At 42.7% G+C, this 21,697-nt stretch overlaps 1 protein-coding gene across 1 annotated transcript in view; it reads left to right on the top strand.

The window, feature by feature from the left end:
- Nucleotides 1–21,697, top strand: part of LOC309717980 (protocadherin-1-like) — a gene marked incomplete at its 5' end in the record, with an annotated part of 37,111 nt that overhangs the window by 7,184 nt on the left and 8,230 nt on the right. The window contains 2 exons of the mRNA XM_082552921.1: nucleotides 7,503–7,682; nucleotides 20,345–20,524. Of these exons, the coding sequence (XP_082409047.1) occupies nucleotides 7,503–7,682; nucleotides 20,345–20,524 (360 nt within the window). The remainder of the gene's footprint in view (nucleotides 1–7,502; nucleotides 7,683–20,344; nucleotides 20,525–21,697) is intronic.

Raw genomic sequence — 21,697 nt, 5'->3', positions numbered from 1 at the left:
TTTTGGTCAGCAGCTCACTGCTGAACGACATTTCAGACACTGAGACTCATCCTATAGCTGTCAGCAATCATGCTCCTGTATCTTTAACACTAATGCACAAGAATAATACTACGCCAAGTAAAAACTGGAGATTTAATATATCACTACTTAAAGATGAAGACTTTATTAAATACTTTAAAAAGGAATGGACTTCATATTTAGACTTTAATGACACTCCCGGAATATCTGCTTCTGTTCTATGGGAAGCAGGGAAAGCTGTGATGAGAGGTAAAATAATTTCTTTCTCATCACACAAAAAGAAAGAAGAAAACAAAAATATTCAGGAATTAGAAAAAAACATCAAATCACTAGAAGAAGCCTACGCGTCCCACCAAGATCAGGAAACATTGAACAAAATATGCAAAACAAAACTAGAATTAAATGAAACTATTAATAAAAAAAACACAATTCCTTATACAAAGACTTCGCTTGCAGAATTTTGAACACAGTAACAAATCAGGTCGATTTCTAGCTAACCAGCTAAAAATAAATAAAGAAAAAACAACTATATGTGCTGCTAAAGATTTATCGGGGAACACAATATATGATCCTGGAAGAATAAACAACATTTTTAGGGATTTCTATGAAACTTTATACTCACCACAAATAAACCCATCTAAAAATGAAATTGATCTGTTTCTTGACAACGTAACTCTTCCAAAATTACTAGACAGTCAAGCAATGGAATTGGATTCGCCACTGACGCCAAGTGAACTCCAGGAAGCCCTGATAAGTATGCCCAATAATAAGGCTCCAGGTCCAGACGGCTTCCCTGCAGAATTCTACAAAGAATTCTGGACAATTTTGGCACCAGTATTCCACAGCATGTTGCAGGAAATCGAGGAAAAGGGCAGACTACCACCAAATATGAATTCTGCCAACATTAGTCTCCTGCTAAAACCAGGCAAAGACCCTTTATTTCCCTCAAGCTATCGTCCAATTTCTCTTTTAAATGTAGACCTTAAAATAATCTGCAAAGCTCTCTCAAAGAGATTAGAGAAAATGACCCCCCTCTTAATTCATCCTGACCAAACTGGTTTCATAAAAGGTCGGCACTCCTCAACAAACACTCGTAGATTACTTAATTTAATAGACTACTCATACGATAAAAACATCGAAGCCATAATATTATCTCTAGATGCAGAAAAAGCATTTGACAGAGTTAACTGGAAATTTTTATTCGCAACTTTACACAAATTTGGTTTTGGAAACTCTTTCATAAACTGGATAAGAATATTATACAATTCCCCAACGGCTCGTATCAGAACAAATGACCAGACATCCTCCAGCTTCTGTCTCCTGAGGGGCACCAGACAGGGATGCCCACTCTCCCCCTCACTTTTTGCAATTTTTATCGAACCTCTAGCAGCAGCATTTAGACAGGCTACAACAATTAAGGGCATAAAATGTAAGAACATAGAACATAAAATCAGTCTCTATGCAGATGATGTGTTGCTTTTTCTGCAAAACACACAAACCAACCTCTCTGAGGTAATTACTTTAATAAACTGGTTTTCAAGAGTTTCAGATTATTCAATTAACTGGCCAAAACCTACAGTTCTCCCCATTAACTGCTCCTTCCATAATTCTTCCTCTGCCCCACTGCAATCCAGAAATATTAAATATTTAGGTATTAATGTCTCTCCTAAGCTTTCAGACTTAACTAAACTAAACCATATCCCACTTCTAAAGAAAGTAGAAGGCGATCTGACTAGATGGAAATCTTTACCCATATCACTCATGGGAAGGGTCGCCACTATAAAAATGATGATCTTGCCAAAAATAAATTACTTATTTTTGATGATCCCTAACAAACCATCACAAGATTGGTTCAGATCTCTGGATTCATATATTTCCAAATTCCTTTGGAAAGATAAACCCCCGCGTATCAGCTTAAAAACGCTACAAAGAACCAAGGATAGAGGAGGATTAGATCTGCCTAATTTTCACCAATACTTCTTAGCCAACAGGCTTCAGTTCATCTCAGAATGGTTAAAACATACCTTCTTAGTTGAGCCCTGGCTAGATGTTGAACAGGCACTATGCAAGGATCTAGAGATTTCAGACCTACCATTTATTAGCTCAAACATCAAAAGACATGAATGCTTTAAAAGTATCAACATCAGCTTTTCTCTAACAGCATGGTGGGAGTTTCTAAAAATAACGGAGTCTTCATTAATCCCATGCAAACGTACACCTATCTGGAATAACCCTGACATATTACAAAACAATAATATGATTAATTTCCCAGAATGGAGTTGTAAAGGAATTAAATACTTAGAACATATATTAGAGGGAACAGAATTTATTCCATTTGACAGACTAGTTGAACAATATGGGATCAACAAGACAAGGTTTTTAGAATATCAACAAATTAAATCCATAGTAAAAAAGAAATTTAACCTCAGTCAAGTTGAATTACAAACACCACTAAGTGCGGCACATTTTCTTACTCTTAAATCCCCCAAATTATTATCTAAAATATACAGAACACTTTCTAAATTAGATGAATCAATATCCCTCCCTACTGCAAAGTGGGAAGCAGATTTATCAGTCAACCTAGACCAAAACTTCTGGTCTCAGATTTGCTTAAAAACTTTTAAATTAATTAAAAATCCCAGTCTGCAATTAATACAATACAAAATACTTCATAGAGTGCACTATACAGGTCATCGGATGTTCAAGATGGGCTTTACATCTTCCAACAACTGCTCACACTGTCAAGGCAATACACCAGACAATTACATCCACGCTCTTTGGTTCTGTCCACCAGTGCAAAAGTTTTGGCGCGAGATATGTGAAGACTTATCAAAGTGTCTGAAATGTAACATTCCAACTTCCCCCTTAGTGTGTTTACTGGGCAGCTTAGATAATGTCACTTCAGAAAAGAATATAGCCCATATGATCTTCACTGCCCTATGCATAGCCAAGAAAACAGTCCTCATGAACTGGAAAAATAAAAATAATCTTAATTCTAACCAATATAGAAATTATCTATTAGATTACATTAGTCTTGACACAGCCTCTGCCACCACATTAGATCAATTGCTCTGGGCCCCTTTTATCAGCTCCATCACCTAGTGGGGGTGGGGGGGTCATAGTTTGGTCCCGCCTTCACTGTTGTGATTGGTGAGGGGGTAGGGACAGGCTTAGGGCGTCGGGGGGTTCCCCGGAGGCATCTTCCTTGGGGGGCTCAACCGGGGTAGCGGTCACGTCCGGTTGGGGGCTCTGTTGGCTCTCAGGTGACTGTTTCCTCGCGGCTGCGTGCAGCGGGGCTAGGGGAGGGTCTGTGCTGACGGACGTGGTTTACTGACCTGGCAACCTGGCTGCCCCTGGGTGGGTCCGGGATGGGCGTGAGGTTCTGGGGGCGCTCCGTCTCTGGGCTGGGGCCCGGGCTGGGCCTCGGGGTCTTGGGTCCTGGTTGGTGTGTTGCCGGGGTTGTGGGCGGGTGGGTGCATGGGGGCCCGGCCCTGGAGCAGGGTGCCGCCGGTGCGTCGAGCCGCCTGGGGGGCTCTTCAACTGGTGGGGGGGATGGTCACATCTTGCAGGAGCTTTCTTCTCTTCAGGAACTCTCTGCAGGAGGGGGAGATACAGGAGAGGTGGAGGAAGATCTCAGCCTGGGCGTTTACCGTCTTATGTAGTCTGGAAGATGTGTGGATGGTGGGGTGGGTGCAGTTTTCTCTGTGGTGGGGTTGGGTGGACTGTCCAGGGCTCTGTGGAGCCGGAGGGCGCTACTGCACTGGGCCCCGGTCTGATGGGCCTGGGCCCCCCTTCCCTGGCGGGTCGCGGAGGGTGGGAGTGCCTACTGGGGTCAGCGGGGGAGCTGGCCCCAGGGAGGGGTTACCTGCCCCTCCCTTCCTTCCCTCCCCATCTCCAGCTGCCTCCCTCTTCCCGCTCCTCCACAACCACCCACACATGCAGGGCCTTGGAGTGGGGGTATGTCACCAGGGTGCAGAGGAGGCTACCCGCCCCCCCCGTCCCCTTCTGGCTGCCTCTGCCTCAATTTTATCCCACAACTTAGACATTCACATTATTCACACTCTCATTACACATACATATGGGATCTTGGGGGTGGGCACAATCACGGAGTCCAAATTACCATCAGGGTGTACACCTCACACCTGACGTCGTTGCCCACCTCTCAATTTTAAATACACTTAGTCATTGAGGGCTAGCAGGAGGGACTATGCGCTTACCTGCTGCTCCTTGGCAGGTAGCTCCATGCCCTCCTGGGTTTTAATTGCACCTTAGAACACATATGCATCAACACTACAATGAGCGGGTGGAGGGAGGTTTGGAGTCTTCTCCCACCCCCATTCTCTGCGGCCTGCTGGAGCGGGAGGGCTAGTAGGAGGAGTTGGCCGTCCGACTGCGGTCTGGGGTGTGGGGCCTCCCTGCTGCTGCGGAGTCGGGGTGGTCTGCCTCTCCCCACCGCAGGGAAAAGGGTAACACCACCTGGGTCTGGGTGCAATTCCCCCCTCCAGGGGCAAGGGTACCTAGACCCGGTTTGTAGAGTACGCTTGGGGAGTGTGATTGTGTGTACAGCGTCTCTTTATGTCTGTCTCCACGTTGGTTGAGTGTGGAGTGAGTGCACATGAGAGTATGAGGGTGGGAATGGATGTTTGTGTCTGTGTGTGCCTGTATGTCTGTGTCTATATGTCAGGTTGGGTATCAGACGCCACCTCTCTGGGGACACCTCAGGCCCTCCAAGGTTTGGAGGCCTATCTCCACCCACCACCACTTCCCCTGCCGGTGGCGGACTCCCTCAGGTGTCGGTGTGTTGGTGGTTCTTTGTGTCTGGGGGTGGGCGTCCGGGTACACACCGGCTCACTCCTTGGCGGCCGCTTGTCGGGGCCTGGGGCCTGGGGCTCGCTCGGGCCCCTTTGGAGGTGGGGTGCCCCCGGCCTCTCGGCCTGGGGCTCGGTCACTCAGGCACAGCTGGGGGCCGGCGGAGCTCACGGGCGCGTCACTGCAACTCCCCCTGACTTCTGCTCCGCGGCTGCTGGGCGAGCTCTCATCTGGGACTCTCCTCAGCTCTTACTGGAACAGTGGCGCGGCTGCCCCTCTGTTGGTATTCCATGGTCTCTTGTGTTCTGGGGGCCTCTGGATGTCTGGAGTTTTGATCTCCTCCATACCCGCTTCACACCCTGGAGGACGGGGCTGTGGCCCCCCCACACTCCCTAGCAGATCATTACATGGAGAAACCCTTGGAATGCAAGCATGCTGATCCACACAGGTATGCACACATGGGTATTCACAGACGCGGACTAAAGCTTTCTTGGCTGCTGCCTCAAAGCACACTGTGCGCTGTCTATCTTGCGTGCTGCACAATATCGTTTATTATTTAGTAAATATTGATATCTATGACTAGCTAGTTTATTGTGATGGTGCTTTGTTTTCTCTATTATTATGTTGCTCTTTGTTGTTTGCTGTCTCCTCTGTTTGTTTGTTTGTTTGTTTTTTTTTTTTCTCCATACAGGTGACCCAGGAGTTCTTTTTTTTTTTCTCTCTCTTCCCCCCCTTCTCACCGTCTCTTCTCCCCTTTGGTTTTCTTTCTTTCTCTCCCCCTCTTTCTCTCATTCATTCCCCCTGTCCTATTTATTAAAAAAAAAAAAAAAAAAAAAAAAAAAATGACAAAGGATGAACTGAAGCTCTGCCATCACGTAATGTCGCATACTGCTGTTTCTGATGTCATTTAAAAAACAAAAAAACAAAAAAACATTAGAGACGCTATCACTTGGATTAACATCATCTATCGCAGCACCTTTACCAACATTCCCGGTGTGCCTAGAAGCACCAGAACCATTTCCAGCAGGTAATACATCAGAAGACTCAACACCAGGTGGATTTAAATGTGGCAAATCAAGCTCAGACACCTGATTTTTACTCTGAGGGTTTCCCTTTGCATCACGAAGCCATTTCTTTATCTCTTCCACAAACTCAGTATTATGTGCTTTCACACTTATAAACCAAGCAGTTTGTTTCTCTTGCTCTTCTTGAGGAAGCAAAGGAAGCAAGGTTTCATGCAGACGAGTTGCCTCATTAAGCAACACAGACAAATTCTCTAACTGAGCCTGAACAGTGGAAACATTATCCTCAGATTGCTTTAACTCTTTAATAATTTTTACGACCTTTTTAATTTTATTAATCTTAGTATGACGTTCTGTTTGCAGCCTTTCAATCTGATTCTCCAAAGCCTTAGCAGTCGATTTCGGCTGTCTTTTCTTTCCATCCACATCACCACATTGTATTAATTGGTGTGTCTCCATTTTTCTTCAAAACATTACAAAATCCAAACGCTGAACTGCACCTATGCCACACAGCCTCATCCCAACACATCAACTTGATGACATTCCCTTCAATCAACCTTGGACACACACAATTAACAGGAGCAATATCCCCCTCTATCTGCCTATTAAACCTAACTAACTCAACCTAGTCTTCTGTACATACTAGCGGTGGGTATTTATGTACCTCCATACCGTCAGCTGTGAGGAAGACAAACTGTCTTAAACACAAACTGCGGCGGTACTCCCAAGCCAATGGCTTCAGCCGCCTGATGCACAATAACTAGAAAGCAAATCAGTACAACGCCTTGTGCAGCTGTACTGCTGAAACCTAACAGGGGAATAAGACTCCTGAAAGAAATCTGTATTGTGTAGCCAAAGGCTTAATCTAAAAGCTGCGTGGACAAAGGCAACAGCAAACCATAAGACTCTCCCCAATAAAACTCATCTATATATAAACAATCCAATAAAACCTATAAACTTTTCTGTTGACAATTTGTTGTGGCTCTTCCAACTATGGCCGCGGCAGGCTAAACATGAGGATACAGATGATGCGCAACAATAAAAGCATAAAATACACTTCTGTACCATTTGCTTCTTTTATTCCACATGCAGCTGTCCAATATACAAATCAGCACGTGGGATTAACTATTAAACAAATGCACAGACTGCACAAACAAATAACTGCTACTCACAAAGAACTGCACTAACTACTATACCAAACTACAACTTGGCCTATGGCATCAATTAGTGCATAAATATACATAAACCATCAAGTTCCAGTTAAAATACATCAAAATCATTCAAGCTGCGGTCAACAGAAAGTTTTGCCTCATGCTCACCTTACCTTTCTGCTCATCAACATCAGGTGCTGTAAACAGGTGAGTGCAACCACATTTATCATCTACCACACCCATGAAACACGCCCCACACGCCTGTGCACCAATACAGTGAGTCCATTTAAACCAACCCACTTAGTCAAAAAGGAACAACTCATATGGCTCCTACAGACATCATTTATGTTCTATTTTTAACATTTAATTAATTTTAATTATGAAATAAGTGTGATTTTTTTTTAAAGCATTTTGTTATGAAAGCTGAGAATAAAGCTAATAAAATTTTCACATGATAAACAACCGTAAACTTTTATTGTCATTTCTTTCCTTTTTTCTCCAGGAAAGCATTTTGTGGACAAACACAGAGTCCAGCTGATCCAGAGAGTGAGCAACATCGCACCCATTTTGGATGAGCTCCAATACAAGGAAGTTATCGACCAAGAACAATATGACAAAATTAGAGCTCTGCCTACCTCTCAGGACAGGATGAGGGAGCTCTACAGTGGTCCCCTGAAAGCCAGTGCAGCCTGCAAAGACATCTTCTATGAAAGCCTTTTGGCAAATGAGAAATTTCTCGTTGAAGACCTTTCAAAGAAGTAAATGTGTTGGGAAAAAAAAACACATTTTTAGACCAAATGTACACGATCTACCTGAACATAACATGTTTACATTAAAAAGGTGGAGATGTCTTTTCTTTGTGGAAAATTGTTCTGCTATGTGGTGCCTTTGCTCCTCAGTGACTCTCCTTTAATTGATCCATTTTACATGAAACACTTTGGATATTTAAATTTTTTTATATTAAAAATGTAAATTGTATCACTTAAAGATGAACTGACGATGTCATCAGCCATGTTTTTATCCATGACTCAAACTGTCATAAATTTATTTTCAGATTTCATTATCTTCTATAAAGTAAAACATAATGCAAACATTTATTGTCCTTAAAAATAAACCAGAATTAAACTCGAAGAATTAAAAGAATTTAATAAATTGACCTTTGAAACTGGCTAAACAAATAAAGTCACGATCCTCCTCAATCAACTTACTTTGTAATTAATCTGCAAAGCTTTGAGCATCAGACTTCACCTAAAGTACCTAAAATGAAATCAGGATCATTTACATGATGTCACTGGCCTTAATTACTGATTCATTAATGTGTGTATTAGCCTTTTGTTGCAGCTGATTTGAATTTGTTATATAGGTGACTGTATCTATATTCAAACTGTACATATTTTTAAATTTGCATTTTTTAAATGTAAAACGACCCTCAGGACTCTCCTCTGGCATCAAGTAAAATGTCAGATTTTAAATTCTAGTGTAATGAGTATTGCACTGTGCCTGTCTGCAGTAAAAAGGGTTTGAATGATGAGCCAATAATATCTACCTGAGCTTCCCAAAACACGGTTTAGGAATCAAACATAACTCTACTTTTCTCCTCCCTCTTCTTTGAACCTGTTTTCTAGTTTTTCTAGAGGCAAAGTCATTTATTGCATCATTGCAAGAAATATGATGTCCACTCGTCTCCTGTGCCACTGAAGATATCAAGTAGTTATTTATTCACTCGAGCTTGGAACTCCCTTCTGTGGATACAATGAAGTTATCATTGCTTTGGGGAATTATATTTAACACAGAGAGAGAAGCTCAATTGTTTGAATTTATTTACAATTACAGTTTTCAAAAAATTCTGACCGTAAACAGCTTTCAAAGCGTTGATATCATTTGAGAATATATATCAGGTGATGGAATTTAATTTAAAGGTTTCTATGTCCCATTGAGCTATTTGCACTAACTAGTGACAGTATAAAGGTAACACAGTCGTAATTTTGATCTCAAATTTCTGAGAGAAATAACTGAATTTAAAACATGGCAGACCTCAGGCCAGATTTAATTGGTAGACATATATGCATGCAATATGAAATTTATTATCCCAGATAGTCTAAGGAGCAAGGGCGTAGATTTGGCATGGACGGAAGGGACATGTCCCCACCAATAATTTGATCTATTCGAGTAAAGAAAATCAAACCCGATAGAAAGAAAAGAAAAAAAAAAGATCTGTCAGCGTCTCATTCACCCAGCGGTGCAGAAAGGGTTAAATTACGTTCTCTACTGGAGTCCTACCTCATGTGACAAATATGGCCAATGTGATTGGCTGAGCCTTTCAGGGAGCTCTGTTTAGTTTTAGCAGCTGCAAGCCTGCGCTGCCAGGAGGAGAGGAGGATGGCAGCAAAAAGGAAGAACCTGGATATAAGAAAGTATTTTTCAAAGAAACCTGCAAGTCACTTAAAGCCAAATTAACTCATAAAATGTGTCCGTCATAATAAGGTTACAGGCTGTGCTAGGCTTTGGCCCACATCAGTCTAAAATTGTATGTAACCATGAATAACGTGTTTTGGAAACTAACTGCACAACAGGCAGCACTGTTAGTTCTCTCAGTCTCAGAGCAGCATTTCTAATTTTGATTGAAACTGTCAGAGAAAACGGCAGCCTCGAGCAGTATTAGTTTACAGAGGCTGTTAGAATTATATGTCTAACGTTAAAATGTTGGTGACACAATAATTACATCCTAATGGCACTGACGTATTCATAGGGTTAATTTTTGAGACAAAATGTCATGAGGAAGTCATGCTTTTGCAAATATCCACCTTGTAGTGCAGTTTGCACACATTGTTTTAAAAATGCACTCAGCCTACAAACATTACTGATCAGTCAAGATCTGCACAAAGTCACAGAAACACTGAAGCAGCTCCACATTTTATTCTTATTGTCATGTATGTCCTATTTGTCAGGTGACAGCAGAACCAACACAAAGCTCAGAGAGCAATGGTGATACAAGATCACAGGTGAAATTTGATGATGACTTGTTGGTTCATGACTGTATTTGAAGCACATGTGTGACTGCATGTATGTGGAATGTCTCACTGTTATTGATCAGGTGACAGAGGCAGCTCTGCCATGTTGTAGCTCAGACAGAGGTGGAGAGGTGAGCTCACAGGTGACTGACTGATGATTTGGTGCTGTAGATTAAATAGTATTTATTATCATGACAATTGTTGGGCTGCTGATGTAAATTGATTCATTAGTGTATTTGACAAAGAATCTGAATTGACACGTCTCACGTTTTATATGGCACGAATCAGTGTGTTATTTTATCAGGTGGCAATATGTCCTAGTGCAGTCAGAGGGGAAGAGCCAGGGCCAAACATGAGGCACATCAGGCACTTAATAATAATTTTAATCTGAGGATAGAACGCAGGTACTGAGGCTGAAAGAAGCTTCAGTGCTCTCAGAAGACTAAAAAGTTGGCTACGGTCAACAATGACTCAAATGAGATTAAACAATGCTGCTGTGTGTCCACCAGGAGAGACTGGACAGTATAGATGTAAAACAAACATGCCAGCAGATAGGGTGACAAGGGGCAGGCATCTTCCTGGTTGGACACTGGTAAAGGTAGGCTAATTAGTTGAGTGAGGGGTAGATTAAGTGTACATCGGTGTACATAGGGAAGTGAGACGGTAAGTGACGGAAGTGATGTTGTAGGTGACGTCAGACGCCGGAGAAAAAGCAAATGGTAGCATAGAGTTTAACAAAGGTTTTCCAAGCTTCAGTATTACCAAATATACTAATCAATTGTCATATAACTAACAACATCTGTTTTATCATCTCTAACACCCTGGAGGACAGCGGGGAGAGTTTAGACGCTCTCCAAGATTACATCGACCGCTGTTTTCAAGATTTAGTAATGCATAAGGCCCAGAGTGCACCTTCCCCGGCCAAAATCGAGACGCCGTCATCGAAGAGAAGTCGCCAGGCAGACTCCCCCGGTACAACATCGCCTGCCGGCAAAGACATCGCAGAAATCCTGGAGTCAATCGACAAGCGATTGTCCAGTTTCGATGCGAGGCTGTCCCTGGTGGAGATTTTACACCGGGAATTTAAATCTCTGAGAGAATCCCTGGAATTCAGCCAGCGGCAGGTGGAAACGCTTGCCGCTGAAAATGCCACGCTACGGGAGTCGGTTAAATCTCTCACCGATAACGTGACCCAGCTAAACATTGAAAATAAAAAAATAAAAGAGTCCGTTATCGATCTACAAGCCCGTAGCATGAGAGATAATCTTGTGTTTTCTGGTATTCCAGAAACTGCCGGAGAGGACGCAGAGACAACGGTGAAAAACTTCATTAAAATCCACCTGAAGCTGCCGGAGGACACCGTAAAGAACATCGACTTCGATAGAGTACATCGCTTGGGGGGCGCGCGGTCGCGGACCGGGAGACCACGGCCTATTGTGGCCAAATTCAGTCAATTCAAACAGAAGGAACAGGTGAAGAGTCGCGGCAGAGAGCTGAAAGGAACGGACTTCAGCGTGAACGACCAGTTCCCCAAAGAGATCCTGGAACGACGCAAGGTCCTGTTCCCAGTTCGACGTAGCTTCATCCAGAAAGGCTCCCGTGCTGTCATCGCCGTGGACCGGCTCTACGTGGACGGACAGCTTTACCGCGACCTCGGCACCACACCGTGGTTATACTGACTGCACTCCAGATAAGAACCCGCTACACTCTTTTCTTATTCATTCACACTTTCTCCTTTAACATGAGTTTAAGCTAGTAATATCAATATGATGTCATAGCAGATATAACACCGTCACCCTCCGTCATTGCTTTAATTGGAATGTTTCCGTTTCGTTTCTTTTTTGTTGTTGTTGCTCACAGTTCATGTGGTTTCTTTCTTTCTCTTGTCTTTCACTGCTGTGGTCACCTACTTCCCCACTCACCTACAAACAACACCCTCTATTTCTCCATATTTTCACAACACGATCACGCAAACACATCAGCTCAACGGCAGCACATTCACAACAGCCTCACAGCACGCACAGACTTGCAGGACACATAAGCAAGCCACGCTTGTTCATATTAGTGAATATTCACACACATAGTCAGACTTATGGAGCCTCTCACCACACTTCTTTTTCTCTTTCTATTTACAAACAAGGGATGTTTCCATATTCTCTCCACCTGTCTAAACGAAACACCCAGCATACATCATTAGACATACACGCACAATTAAGGGCATGCTGAGGTTTGTCACATGGAATGTAAATGGAGCTGGCACCAGAGGAAAGAGGTTAAAAATATTTAACCAGCTTAAAAAACTACAGGCAGATGTTGTTTTATTACAAGAAACTCAAACCTGTCACAGGTTTAAATGAACTTAAAACACCTGAGTTTCCTAACGTGTTTGCAGCCGGTTATAATTCTAGACAACGGGGAGTAGCAATCTTAATACATAAAAATGTTAATTTTACAGTACTCGATACAGTTATAGATCCAGAGGGTAGATTTCTAATTATTAAACTATCAATATTGAACAAAAAACTATGTATTGTTAGTATATATGGTCCAAATGTTGATGAACCCTCATTCTTCCACGGTTTTTTTAGTGCACTCTCTGAACACCTTGATTGCACACTCATTCTTGGCGGTGACCTCAACCTTGGACTAAATGAAGAAATGGATAGGCTCAACACAACAGGAACTCAGCGTAATTGGCAGTCCACAAATATAATCAAACAGTATATGAACGACTTTGGTCTTTGCGATGCATGGCGCTCTCTTCACCCCACCAGTAAGGAATATACTTTTTTCTCGCATGTTCATCACTCTTACTCTCGTCTGGATTATTTTTTGGTCAGCAGCTCACTGCTGAACGACATTTCAGACACTGAGACTCATCCTATAGCTGTCAGCAATCATGCTCCTGTATCTTTAACACTAATGCACAAGAATAATACTACGCCAAGTAAAAACTGGAGATTTAATATATCACTACTTAAAGATGAAGACTTTATTAAATACTTTAAAAAGGAATGGACTTCATATTTAGACTTTAATGACACTCCCGGAATATCTGCTTCTGTTCTATGGGAAGCAGGGAAAGCTGTGATGAGAGGTAAAATAATTTCTTTCTCATCACACAAAAAGAAAGAAGAAAACAAAAATATTCAGGAATTAGAAAAAAACATCAAATCACTAGAAGAAGCCTACGCGTCCCACCAAGATCAGGAAACATTGAACAAAATATGCAAAACAAAACTAGAATTAAATGAAACTATTAATAAAAAAACACAATTCCTTATACAAAGACTTCGCTTGCAGAATTTTGAACACAGTAACAAATCAGGTCGATTTCTAGCTAACCAGCTAAAAATAAATAAAGAAAAAACAACTATATGTGCTGCTAAAGATTTATCGGGGAACACAATATATGATCCTGGAAGAATAAACAACATTTTTAGGGATTTCTATGAAACTTTATACTCACCACAAATAAACCCATCTAAAAATGAAATTGATCTGTTTCTTGACAACGTAACTCTTCCAAAATTACTAGACAGTCAAGCAATGGAATTGGATTCGCCACTGACGCCAAGTGAACTCCAGGAAGCCCTGATAAGTATGCCCAATAATAAGGCTCCAGGTCCAGACGGCTTCCCTGCAGAATTCTACAAAGAATTCTGGACAATTTTGGCACCAGTATTCCACAGCATGTTGCAGGAAATCGAGGAAAAGGGCAGACTACCACCAAATATGAATTCTGCCAACATTAGTCTCCTGCTAAAACCAGGCAAAGACCCTTTATTTCCCTCAAGCTATCGTCCAATTTCTCTTTTAAATGTAGACCTTAAAATAATCTGCAAAGCTCTCTCAAAGAGATTAGAGAAAATGACCCCCCTCTTAATTCATCCTGACCAAACTGGTTTCATAAAAGGTCGGCACTCCTCAACAAACACTCGTAGATTACTTAATTTAATAGACTACTCATACGATAAAAACATCGAAGCCATAATATTATCTCTAGATGCAGAAAAAGCATTTGACAGAGTTAACTGGAAATTTTTATTCGCAACTTTACACAAATTTGGTTTTGGAAACTCTTTCATAAACTGGATAAGAATATTATACAATTCCCCAACGGCTCGTATCAGAACAAATGACCAGACATCCTCCAGCTTCTGTCTCCTGAGGGGCACCAGACAGGGATGCCCACTCTCCCCCTCACTTTTTGCAATTTTTATCGAACCTCTAGCAGCAGCATTTAGACAGGCTACAACAATTAAGGGCATAAAATGTAAGAACATAGAACATAAAATCAGTCTCTATGCAGATGATGTGTTGCTTTTTCTGCAAAACACACAAACCAACCTCTCTGAGGTAATTACTTTAATAAACTGGTTTTCAAGAGTTTCAGATTATTCAATTAACTGGCCAAAACCTACAGTTCTCCCCATTAACTGCTCCTTCCATAATTCTTCCTCTGCCCCACTGCAATCCAGAAATATTAAATATTTAGGTATTAATGTCTCTCCTAAGCTTTCAGACTTAACTAAACTAAACCATATCCCACTTCTAAAGAAAGTAGAAGGCGATCTGACTAGATGGAAATCTTTACCCATATCACTCATGGGAAGGGTCGCCACTATAAAAATGATGATCTTGCCAAAAATAAATTACTTATTTTTGATGATCCCTAACAAACCATCACAAGATTGGTTCAGATCTCTGGATTCATATATTTCCAAATTCCTTTGGAAAGATAAACCCCCGCGTATCAGCTTAAAAACGCTACAAAGAACCAAGGATAGAGGAGGATTAGATCTGCCTAATTTTCACCAATACTTCTTAGCCAACAGGCTTCAGTTCATCTCAGAATGGTTAAAACATACCTTCTTAGTTGAGCCCTGGCTAGATGTTGAACAGGCACTATGCAAGGATCTAGAGATTTCAGACCTACCATTTATTAGCTCAAACATCAAAAGACATGAATGCTTTAAAAGTATCAACATCAGCTTTTCTCTAACAGCATGGTGGGAGTTTCTAAAAATAACGGAGTCTTCATTAATCCCATGCAAACGTACACCTATCTGGAATAACCCTGACATATTACAAAACAATAATATGATTAATTTCCCAGAATGGAGTTGTAAAGGAATTAAATACTTAGAACATATATTAGAGGGAACAGAATTTATTCCATTTGACAGACTAGTTGAACAATATGGGATCAACAAGACAAGGTTTTTAGAATATCAACAAATTAAATCCATAGTAAAAAAGAAATTTAACCTCAGTCAAGTTGAATTACAAACACCACTAAGTGCGGCACATTTTCTTACTCTTAAATCCCCCAAATTATTATCTAAAATATACAGAACACTTTCTAAATTAGATGAATCAATATCCCTCCCTACTGCAAAGTGGGAAGCAGATTTATCAGTCAACCTAGACCAAAACTTCTGGTCTCAGATTTGCTTAAAAACTTTTAAATTAATTAAAAATCCCAGTCTGCAATTAATACAATACAAAATACTTCATAGAGTGCACTATACAGGTCATCGGATGTTCAAGATGGGCTTTACATCTTCCAACAACTGCTCACACTGTCAAGGCAATACACCAGACAATTACATCCACGCTCTTTGGTTCTGTCCACCAGTGCAAAAGTTTTGGCGCGAGATATGTGAAGACTTATCAAAGTGTCTGAAATGTAACATTCCAACTTCCCCCTTAGTGTGTTTACTGGGCAGCTTAGATAATGTCACTTCAGAAAAGAATATAGCCCATATGATCTTCACTGCCCTATGCATAGCCAAGAAAACAGTCCTCATGAACTGGAAAAATAAAAATAATCTTAATTCTAACCAATATAGAAATTATCTATTAGATTACATTAGTCTTGACACAGCCTCTGCCACCACATTAGATCAATTGCTCTGGGCCCCTTTTATCAGCTCCATCACCTAGTGGGGGTGGGGGGGTCATAGTTTGGTCCCGCCTTCACTGTTGTGATTGGTGAGGGGGTAGGGACAGGCTTAGGGCGTCGGGGGGTTCCCCGGAGGCATCTTCCTTGGGGGGCTCAACCGGGGTAGCGGTCACGTCCGGTTGGGGGCTCTGTTGGCTCTCAGGTGACTGTTTCCTCGCGGCTGCGTGCAGCGGGGCTAGGGGAGGGTCTGTGCTGACGGACGTGGTTTACTGACCTGGCAACCTGGCTGCCCCTGGGTGGGTCCGGGATGGGCGTGAGGTTCTGGGGGCGCTCCGTCTCTGGGCTGGGGCCCGGGCTGGGCCTCGGGGTCTTGGGTCCTGGTTGGTGTGTTGCCGGGGTTGTGGGCGGGTGGGTGCATGGGGGCCCGGCCCTGGAGCAGGGTGCCGCCGGTGCGTCGAGCCGCCTGGGGGGCTCTTCAACTGGTGGGGGGGATGGTCACATCTTGCAGGAGCTTTCTTCTCTTCAGGAACTCTCTGCAGGAGGGGGAGATACAGGAGAGGTGGAGGAAGATCTCAGCCTGGGCGTTTACCGTCTTATGTAGTCTGGAAGATGTGTGGATGGTGGGGTGGGTGCAGTTTTCTCTGTGGTGGGGTTGGGTGGACTGTCCAGGGCTCTGTGGAGCCGGAGGGCGCTACTGCACTGGGCCCCGGTCTGATGGGCCTGGGCCCCCCTTCCCTGGCGGGTCGCGGAGGGTGGGAGTGCCTACTGGGGTCAGCGGGGGAGCTGGCCCCAGGGAGGGGTTACCTGCCCCTCCCTTCCTTCCCTCCCCATCTCCAGCTGCCTCCCTCTTCCCGCTCCTCCACAACCACCCACACATGCAGGGCCTTGGAGTGGGGGTATGTCACCAGGGTGCAGAGGAGGCTACCCGCCCCCCCCGTCCCCTTCTGGCTGCCTCTGCCTCAATTTTATCCCACAACTTAGACATTCACATTATTCACACTCTCATTACACATACATATGGGATCTTGGGGGTGGGCACAATCACGGAGTCCAAATTACCATCAGGGTGTACACCTCACACCTGACGTCGTTGCCCACCTCTCAATTTTAAATACACTTAGTCATTGAGGGCTAGCAGGAGGGACTATGCGCTTACCTGCTGCTCCTTGGCAGGTAGCTCCATGCCCTCCTGGGTTTTAATTGCACCTTAGAACACATATGCATCAACACTACAATGAGCGGGTGGAGGGAGGTTTGGAGTCTTCTCCCACCCCCATTCTCTGCGGCCTGCTGGAGCGGGAGGGCTAGTAGGAGGAGTTGGCCGTCCGACTGCGGTCTGGGGTGTGGGGCCTCCCTGCTGCTGCGGAGTCGGGGTGGTCTGCCTCTCCCCACCGCAGGGAAAAGGGTAACACCACCTGGGTCTGGGTGCAATTCCCCCCTCCAGGGGCAAGGGTACCTAGACCCGGTTTGTAGAGTACGCTTGGGGAGTGTGATTGTGTGTACAGCGTCTCTTTATGTCTGTCTCCACGTTGGTTGAGTGTGGAGTGAGTGCACATGAGAGTATGAGGGTGGGAATGGATGTTTGTGTCTGTGTGTGCCTGTATGTCTGTGTCTATATGTCAGGTTGGGTATCAGACGCCACCTCTCTGGGGACACCTCAGGCCCTCCAAGGTTTGGAGGCCTATCTCCACCCACCACCACTTCCCCTGCCGGTGGCGGACTCCCTCAGGTGTCGGTGTGTTGGTGGTTCTTTGTGTCTGGGGGTGGGCGTCCGGGTACACACCGGCTCACTCCTTGGCGGCCGCTTGTCGGGGCCTGGGGCCTGGGGCTCGCTCGGGCCCCTTTGGAGGTGGGGTGCCCCCGGCCTCTCGGCCTGGGGCTCGGTCACTCAGGCACAGCTGGGGGCCGGCGGAGCTCACGGGCGCGTCACTGCAACTCCCCCTGACTTCTGCTCCGCGGCTGCTGGGCGAGCTCTCATCTGGGACTCTCCTCAGCTCTTACTGGAACAGTGGCGCGGCTGCCCCTCTGTTGGTATTCCATGGTCTCTTGTGTTCTGGGGGCCTCTGGATGTCTGGAGTTTTGATCTCCTCCATACCCGCTTCACACCCTGGAGGACGGGGCTGTGGCCCCCCCACACTCCCTAGCAGATCATTACATGGAGAAACCCTTGGAATGCAAGCATGCTGATCCACACAGGTATGCACACATGGGTATTCACAGACGCGGACTAAAGCTTTCTTGGCTGCTGCCTCAAAGCACACTGTGCGCTGTCTATCTTGCGTGCTGCACAATATCGTTTATTATTTAGTAAATATTGATATCTATGACTAGCTAGTTTATTGTGATGGTGCTTTGTTTTCTCTATTATTATGTTGCTCTTTGTTGTTTGCTGTCTCCTCTGTTTGTTTGTTTGTTTGTTTTTTTTTTTTCTCCATACAGGTGACCCAGGAGTTCTTTTTTTTTTCTCTCTCTTCCCCCCCTTCTCACCGTCTCTTCTCCCCTTTGGTTTTCTTTCTTTCTCTCCCCCTCTTTCTCTCATTCATTCCCCCTGTCCTATTTATTAAAAAAAAAAAAAAAAAAAAAAAAAAAAAAATGACAAAGGATGAACTGAAGCTCTGCCATCACGTAATGTCGCATACTGCTGTTTCTGATGTCATTTAAAAAACAAAAAAACAAAAAAACATTAGAGACGCTATCACTTGGATTAACATCATCTATCGCAGCACCTTTACCAACATTCCCGGTGTGCCTAGAAGCACCAGAACCATTTCCAGCAGGTAATACATCAGAAGACTCAACACCAGGTGGATTTAAATGTGGCAAATCAAGCTCAGACACCTGATTTTTACTCTGAGGGTTTCCCTTTGCATCACGAAGCCATTTCTTTATCTCTTCCACAAACTCAGTATTATGTGCTTTCACACTTATAAACCAAGCAGTTTGTTTCTCTTGCTCTTCTTGAGGAAGCAAAGGAAGCAAGGTTTCATGCAGACGAGTTGCCTCATTAAGCAACACAGACAAATTCTCTAACTGAGCCTGAACAGTGGAAACATTATCCTCAGATTGCTTTAACTCTTTAATAATTTTTACGACCTTTTTAATTTTATTAATCTTAGTATGACGTTCTGTTTGCAGCCTTTCAATCTGATTCTCCAAAGCCTTAGCAGTCGATTTCGGCTGTCTTTTCTTTCCATCCACATCACCACATTGTATTAATTGGTGTGTCTCCATTTTTCTTCAAAACATTACAAAATCCAAACGCTGAACTGCACCTATGCCACACAGCCTCATCCCAACACATCAACTTGATGACATTCCCTTCAATCAACCTTGGACACACACAATTAACAGGAGCAATATCCCCCTCTATCTGCCTATTAAACCTAACTAACTCAACCTAGTCTTCTGTACATACTAGCGGTGGGTATTTATGTACCTCCATACCGTCAGCTGTGAGGAAGACAAACTGTCTTAAACACAAACTGCGGCGGTACTCCCAAGCCAATGGCTTCAGCCGCCTGATGCACAATAACTAGAAAGCAAATCAGTACAACGCCTTGTGCAGCTGTACTGCTGAAACCTAACAGGGGAATAAGACTCCTGAAAGAAATCTGTATTGTGTAGCCAAAGGCTTAATCTAAAAGCTGCGTGGACAAAGGCAACAGCAAACCATAAGACTCTCCCCAATAAAACTCATCTATATATAAACAATCCAATAAAACCTATAAACTTTTCTGTTGACAATTTGTTGTGGCTCTTCCAACTATGGCCGCGGCAGGCTAAACATGAGGATACAGATGATGCGCAACAATAAAAGCATAAAATACACTTCTGTACCATTTGCTTCTTTTATTCCACATGCAGCTGTCCAATATACAAATCAGCACGTGGGATTAACTATTAAACAAATGCACAGACTGCACAAACAAATAACTGCTACTCACAAAGAACTGCACTAACTACTATACCAAACTACAACTTGGCCTATGGCATCAATTAGTGCATAAATATACATAAACCATCAAGTTCCAGTTAAAATACATCAAAATCATTCAAGCTGCGGTCAACAGAAAGTTTTGCCTCATGCTCACCTTACCTTTCTGCTCATCAACATCAGGTGCTGTAAACAGGTGAGTGCAACCACATTTATCATCTACCACACCCATGAAACACGCCCCACACGCCTGTGCACCAATACAGTGAGTCCATTTAAACCAACCCACTTAGTCAAAAAGGAACAACTCATATGGCTCCTACAGACATCATTTATGTTCTATTTTTAACATTTAATTAATTTTAATTATGAAATAAGTGTGATTTTTTTTTAAAGCATTTTGTTATGAAAGCTGAGAATAAAGCTAATAAAATTTTCACATGATAAACAACCGTAAACTTTTATTGTCATTTCTTTCCTTTTTTCTCCAGGAAAGCATTTTGTGGACAAACACAGAGTCCAGCTGATCCAGAGAGTGAGCAACATCGCACCCATTTTGGATGAGCTCCAATACAAGGAAGTTATCGACCAAGAACAATATGACAAAATTAGAGCTCTGCCTACCTCTCAGGACAGGATGAGGGAGCTCTACAGTGGTCCCCTGAAAGCCAGTGCAGCCTGCAAAGACATCTTCTATGAAAGCCTTTTGGCAAATGAGAAATTTCTCGTTGAAGACCTTTCAAAGAAGTAAATGTGTTGGGAAAAAAAAACACATTTTTAGACCAAATGTACACGATCTACCTGAACATAACATGTTTACATTAAAAAGGTGGAGATGTCTTTTCTTTGTGGAAAATTGTTCTGCTATGTGGTGCCTTTGCTCCTCAGTGACTCTCCTTTAATTGATCCATTTTACATGAAACACTTTGGATATTTAAATTTTTTTATATTAAAAATGTAAATTGTATCACTTAAAGATGAACTGACGATGTCATCAGCCATGTTTTTATCCATGACTCAAACTGTCATAAATTTATTTTCAGATTTCATTATCTTCTATAAAGTAAAACATAATGCAAACATTTATTGTCCTTAAAAATAAACCAGAATTAAACTCGAAGAATTCGTTTTAGTGAATAATTAAATTTTATAAATTGACCTTTGAAATGAATAAATAAATATAGTGACATAAACGCAGTGTACGATGTCTGCATCCGAGTTTAAACAATGTTGTCTACTTTTTTCCAACTGGCTAAACAAATATTTAAACACTTTAAAGTCACGATCCTCCTCAATCAACTTACTTTGTAATTAATCTGCAAAGCTTTGAGCATCAGACTTCACCTAAAGTACCTAAAATGAAATCAGGATCATTTACATGATGTCACTGGCCTTAATTACTGATTCATTAATGTGTGTATTAGCCTTTTGTTGCAGCTGATTTGAATTTGTTATATAGGTGACTGTATCTATATTCAAACTGTACATATTTTTAAATTTGCATTTTTTAAATGTAAAACGACCCTCAGGACTCTCCTCTGGCATCAAGTAAAATGTCAGATTTTAAATTCTAGTGTAATGAGTATTGCACTGTGCCTGTCTGCAGTAAAAAGGGTTTGAATGATGAGCCAATAATATCTACCTGAGCTTCCCAAAACAAGATATCAAACACGGTTTAGGAATCAAACATAACTCTACTTTTCTCCTCCCTCTTCTTTGAACCTGTTTTCTAGTTTTTCTAGAGGCAAAGTCATTTATTGCATCATTGCAAGAAATATGATGTCCACTCGTCTCCTGTGCCACTGAAGATATCAAGTAGTTATTTATTCACTCGAGCTTGGAAC

This window comes from Aulonocara stuartgranti (assembly GCF_965226115.1).
Source record: "Aulonocara stuartgranti genome assembly, chromosome: 11".
In the NCBI taxonomy this organism is placed as follows: Eukaryota; Metazoa; Chordata; class Actinopteri; order Cichliformes; family Cichlidae; genus Aulonocara; species Aulonocara stuartgranti.
Note: the sequence above shows the minus strand (reverse complement) of the source record. Positions and strands in the feature narration are given on the sequence as shown.